The sequence below is a fragment of the Cucurbita maxima genome, unplaced genomic scaffold (genome assembly GCF_002738345.1).
Source record: "Cucurbita maxima cultivar Rimu unplaced genomic scaffold, Cmax_1.0 Cma_Scf00036, whole genome shotgun sequence".
Lineage (NCBI taxonomy): Eukaryota > Viridiplantae > Streptophyta > Magnoliopsida > Cucurbitales > Cucurbitaceae > Cucurbita > Cucurbita maxima.
The window spans coordinates 833,133-838,545 of record NW_019272052.1 but is presented as its reverse complement, the minus strand read 5'-3'; the positions used below and the strand labels follow the sequence as shown (position 1 = coordinate 838,545).

The following is a 5,413-nucleotide window of genomic DNA, read 5'->3' as shown; positions in this document are numbered from 1 at the left end:
TTTTTTTTTTTTTTTTTTTTTTTTTTTTTTTTTTTTTTTTTTTTTTTTTTTTTTTTTTTTTTTTTTTGAGTTGGTTTATTATATTAAAAATAAATTTTATTTGAAATTAAAGAAGTGAATATGTTAACAAGTGACACGTGGAAGATGCTTTTACTTTAAAAAGCTTTTTTGGGTCTATAAAATAGGAGCTCAAGTTGTTTAGTTCATCATAATCCAACCAGTTTTGTGATATTTTTTCATGATGGCTGCAGAAGCTGGCGAGAAACGATACACAAACTATAGCTCGGATCATTCTACTTCTTCCTCTGCTAAGTTTTCTTCTTCTGCTTCTTCAAAGCAGACCATCAGATCTTCCCACGATGGCTCGGGCTCGGACTCGGGCTCTGGAGCCAAACACAGCAGTGAGAGGGACAGATTAAGAAAGGCTGAAGAGTCGCTTCGAACCATCATGTATTTGAGTTGTTGGGGCCCTAATTCATGACATTATTTGTCTCTTCCGAACAATTCATTTCTTCCTTGAAATTACTCGAAACAATCATATTGTGACAGTCTCATTACTATAAAGTAGCCATCAGGGGTGAGATAAAAGGAAGCCTGTTGCTGTAAATTTGGTATGAGAGATTGACGGTGAATGATGGGTATGCCTAACAAGTGATTTTGAGTGGCAAAGTTTTTGTAGTCATTAATTTTAAAGTAGACCTCTTACATTTGTAATGAACTTATATTTTGCTACTCAAATCATGTGTGTTTGTCTTGTTTTGACAGTAAAATAGCATGTTTCTATATATATATTAATCTAGCCTATCAAAGAATTTAAATCTAGAACACTAAGAAATTATACAAAATTCAATTATCAACGTTAAAAATCATGTCAAAACTCTATTCATGAAGTACTTTAAGAAGGTTAAATTTAAAAAAAAAAAAAGTAGATAGAACTGAGAAGTTTGGTTCTGTTTTTGCGTGTAACTAGATATAGTTTAAAATTCGAGAAAGTTGAACCAAACTGAAGGTATATATATCACCGTGAAAAGCTCTAAAACCCTAATTCACGTTGATTAATAAGAAAATCAAATTGATCTATGATGTGTTTTATTGAACACTGGTTTGTTCTATATTTATGGAAATACGAATAAAAATGTGAGATCCTATGTTAGTTAGAAAGAGAAAGAAAACATATTTTATCTCGATGTGAAAACCTCCCCTTAGTAGACGCGTTTTAAAACTGTGAGGCTGACGACAATACGTAACGAGTTATAATAGAAAGTATCTGAGTTTGGACTATTACAATGGTATCAGAGCCAACCACGAGTGGTGTGCCAACGAGGATGTTGACCCTCCAAAAATAGATTGTGAGATCCCATATCGGTTGAAAATGGTAACGTAATAAGGTCCAAAAATCTCTTACGCGCATTTTAAAACTATAAAGTTGATTGGGTAACCAAAAATATAATTTAACAAAAAAAAACATGGAATTTTGAGAAATGACAGCAATAATCCTTTATTTTAATTCCGCTGTTTTTCCATGATACAGGGGAAGAAATACCGAGGCTATATTCCAACTTAACTGGATATGTAGCTCGTTTTGGAATCTTGCTTCAAAACCCAATTCTACCCCTCCACTTCTAAACCCAAAACGCAATTTCAAGGGGCAACTAAGTCCACTTCGAACAAAAAGCGTGGGTCCCGTCCCGTCCAGTCCCATACACCACTGGAATAAAACAAGCAAGCAAAACCAGGGGCTCCTATTCCACAGCTGCGGCGGTCTTTCTGTATATAAACCAGCAAAAATCGAAACTCAGAAATCAAAAAATTCAGAGACTTAAGAGAAAAAATATGAGTTCTTCAACAAGAGCGTTGATTGTGGCGGCCAGCGTCGGCGTTGTGGAGGCCCTCAAGGATCAAGGAATCTGCCGGTGGAACCATCTCATAAGATCCGCCCACCACTACGCCAAAAGCCATGTTGGGTCTATTTCTCAGGCCAAGAAGTTTTCCTCCGCCGTGGCTCCCGCTCCCGGCAAGCAGCTGCATCAGTCCGAGGAATCTCTGAGAACGGTCATGTACCTTAGCTGTTGGGGTCCTAATAACTGAACCGCCCAGATTCGCATTGAGATTGCGGTTGGACCAGGGGCGGTTCGAGCGAAGTGAATTCCGAAAAGACATCGCCGGCCGGTGTTGGATCAGTCGAGCTAATAGTATATGATTCATTTTTTGCCTTTTTCCTCCTCCCTCCATCAGTTTGTAATTGTAATTAATGGGAGGCTTTGGGTGTCTGATTCTTTGAAGAATTGTAATTTCAAATTTAAAAATAATAGAGATTAATTAGAAAAATATATATCCAAAATTAAAGTGTGAAAGACAATATATATGTATATGGCTTTAGAAAATATTGAGCTTTTAATAATTTATAGATTTTAAATCAAGGAATTTTAAAAAGGTGTGAATTGACGTAATTACCCTCATGTATACTTATCCTGTTTCACCGAGAGCGGCACAATTTTGTCACTCGAGAAGTCCAACTCCTCCGGTTCAGAAAGGCGGTTTCGGCCTTAGAATTCCACGTTCACGTCGTGCAAACAAACCTGTCCTTGGAAGCTACCAAAACCCCACTCTACCCTTCCACTCCGCTAAAAGAATCCGGTTTCAAGGGGTAATCGCGTCCAGGGGAAAAAACATACAAATCCAGCCCGACCACCGTAACAAAAAACCAGGGGCAGTTTCGAAATACAAAATAACCAGCCGCATTACTCCATATCGGCGCATCATTACGACAGAAACCCTGTCTGACCGGTGACTCAGGCCACGAGAATAACCAGTTCATCGGCCGCCGTGGTTTCCGGCAAGCACCGCAGAAGCAACCGGAAGAATCTTTCAGAATCAGAACTGCCATGCATTTGAACTGAACCCCGCCGCCGGAGAGGCTCTCGGGCGAGATCACTAATTCCTCCTTGAACCGCCGTGGGGATTTGTATTATAGCCGTGTGTATTGAATTGAGGTCCTTCCCAATTGGGTAACTTGAATATGATATTAATATCGATGTTAGTTCTGTTAATCATGAATTATCCGTTTAAATTAAAAGCCTAAAAATTAATTTTTAAATATATGAGTCATAATTAAATCTCCGTTAGCATGAACACGATTCATACAAAGTTTAGCGGTATTCTGTAGGTGTGAAAATAAAATAAAAACAAATAAATAATTTGGGATAAAGTAATTGTAAAATATATCCAGATACAATGGATGGTGAGAAAATAAAATTTAATTGCGAATATGTTATTTGTTCATATTGATCTTCCTTTGTTAATTCGTCACGTAATAAAATTAATTAAAAAAGAAATAAATACAAAAAAATTACCAAAATTACTTTATTAATCCATTTAAAAGCGAATAAAAGTAATTAAATACCTTTTATTTATTTAATTAATTTTTAATGTCAAATTGTTTCTGGCAGCGGTTTAGTCTCCTATACTCATGGATTCCAAATGTCTACAAGTTCAAAACCAGGTGCCGGCTGGCGGCTACACTAATTCGTGGCATACCCAAAAACCCAACTCTACCCCTCCTCTCTCTTACCCGACACGTGGCTCCCCGAGGGCATTTATGTCCACTTTCGACCATTGGAAACACAGAAAACTAGGGGCTTTTTTTCCCGGTACAATCTAATCTCTGCCTATATATATAACCACCATCCCCAAGTTGTTTGCAGCGTTGTAGATTCACAAGAAGCAAAAGAAACACTCAAAACAGAGATTTCATAAGAGCTAAAATGAGTTCGTCGAGAAGAGCTTGGGTCGTAGCGGCCAGTGTTGGGGTGGTGGAGGCCTTAAAAGATCAAGGGGTTTGCCGGTGGAATCATACGATTAAATCGGTTCAGCAGTACGCCAAAAACCACGTTAGATCGGTTTCTCAGGCGAAGAAGCTTTCTTCTACGTCGACTGCGGCGGTTTCCGATCAGAAATGGAAGCAGTCGGAGGAGTCTTTGAGGACTGTCATGTACTTGAGCTGTTGGGGGCCCAATAACTAAACCAGAGAGGTCATGGCGTTAATTTGTACATGTATTGTATATATTCACTCCAAATCAATGGAAGAGCTATTTTCACATATATTTATGTCTTTTTTTTTTAGATTTAGATCTTAATAAATTAAATTATATGTGATAAATCTTGTTTTAATTCCAGGATAGGAATTGGTTTATTAATCTGAGGGTATTTACGACTTTTCAACCTACAGGTTTTTTTTCTTTTTGGGTTAATTTCAAACTAAGAAAATCATAACCCCACATCCAATTTATCTAATTTTATAACGTCTCATTTCCAACTGCGCCTAAATTAAATTAAATTAATAAATGTTTTATTGTTTTGGCTGGTAATAAAATATTTTACATAAATTAACTATTAAATTAATTGGTTGTATTACATTTAAGATAAATTTTGGACAAAATTAAAAATTGTGGTTGGAAAATTCGAGAACACAATATTTAATTTTAAGGTACAAAGTCTAAATTAATAATTAAAACCAAAAGTCTGTTTCACTAATTAAATTAAAACTCGATTAGTTAATTAATTTGAGAAAAGCAAAAACCAAGTGAACTATGTTTGGAGAAATATACCCATATTTCTCAATTTTACCCTCACCATTCACCTAACCTGCCCATCACAGCAAGGGCAATACGGTCAATTTTTATCATCCCCTTCCCCGCTGTACTCACTACGGTAAACTGCGAAACCCGCCGTCATTTTAGACCTTAGTATTTCAATGACTAGCCTGAGGTTTTGGTTATTCTGTAGGCCAAGGAACAAAAACCCATCTTACCTTTCCTTTACCTTAATTTCATCAAAAACAGTTATGAAACAAGAAAAACGTGTGCCGGAAAACGTTGGACGACGGCGGCGGCGGTGGAGGCATTAAAAGACCACGGCCATTTGTGGCGGTGGAATTCTGCCGGAAGGGATCTCTCTCAGCCCAACAAGCTTTCTTCTTCAGCTGCTGTCACGGCGGATAAATCAAATAACAACCATCCCTTCCAATTTAATTTAATGGAAACCCCAAAACATCTCATAATTAATTTAATACCCTCATACAAAATAAAACAATTTTGTTTCTTTTTTTTATAAAAATTGAGTATGGGTTGGAAATTGAGATGCACCGTTGTAGATCCATCCAATTCCATTTCCATCTCCCTTACCATAATGTCCTTTTTTTTTTTCCTTAAAGACAACATAATGTCTTATTATTATCCACATTTTTATATACGCATAAACGGAATATATTTCAATAGAACACCCGAATAATTAAGAAATACATAAAATAAATTAAAATTATATATAAATGAGAACAATCGTGAAAATAGGATTATTAAAAAATTTTAAAAATTAAAAGTTTGTATATATATTAATAACTCAATTATAAGAACTC

General features: G+C 36.2%; 2 protein-coding genes across 2 annotated transcripts; both read left to right on the top strand.

The window, feature by feature from the left end:
• The first annotated feature begins 1,698 nt into the window (after window positions 1–1,698).
• Window positions 1,699–2,332, top strand: LOC111468356. Its single transcript, XM_023113544.1, has one exon. The coding sequence runs from the start codon at window positions 1,834–1,836 to the stop codon at window positions 2,086–2,088; it is 255 nt and encodes an 84-aa protein (XP_022969312.1). The 5' UTR covers window positions 1,699–1,833; the 3' UTR covers window positions 2,089–2,332.
• A 1,348-nt stretch (window positions 2,333–3,680) lies between these two features.
• LOC111468355 lies at window positions 3,681–4,101 on the top strand. Its single transcript, XM_023113543.1, has one exon. The coding sequence runs from the start codon at window positions 3,765–3,767 to the stop codon at window positions 4,020–4,022; it is 258 nt and encodes an 85-aa protein (XP_022969311.1). The 5' UTR covers window positions 3,681–3,764; the 3' UTR covers window positions 4,023–4,101.
• The last annotated feature ends 1,312 nt before the right edge of the window (window positions 4,102–5,413 follow it).

What these genes read in the sequence shown, in the direction of transcription:
- LOC111468356 (XM_023113544.1), top strand. Translation starts at nt 1,834, where the DNA reads ATGAGTTCTTCAACAAGAGCGTTGATTGTGGCGGCCAGCGTCGGCGTT.
- LOC111468355 (XM_023113543.1), top strand. Translation starts at nt 3,765, where the DNA reads ATGAGTTCGTCGAGAAGAGCTTGGGTCGTAGCGGCCAGTGTTGGGGTG.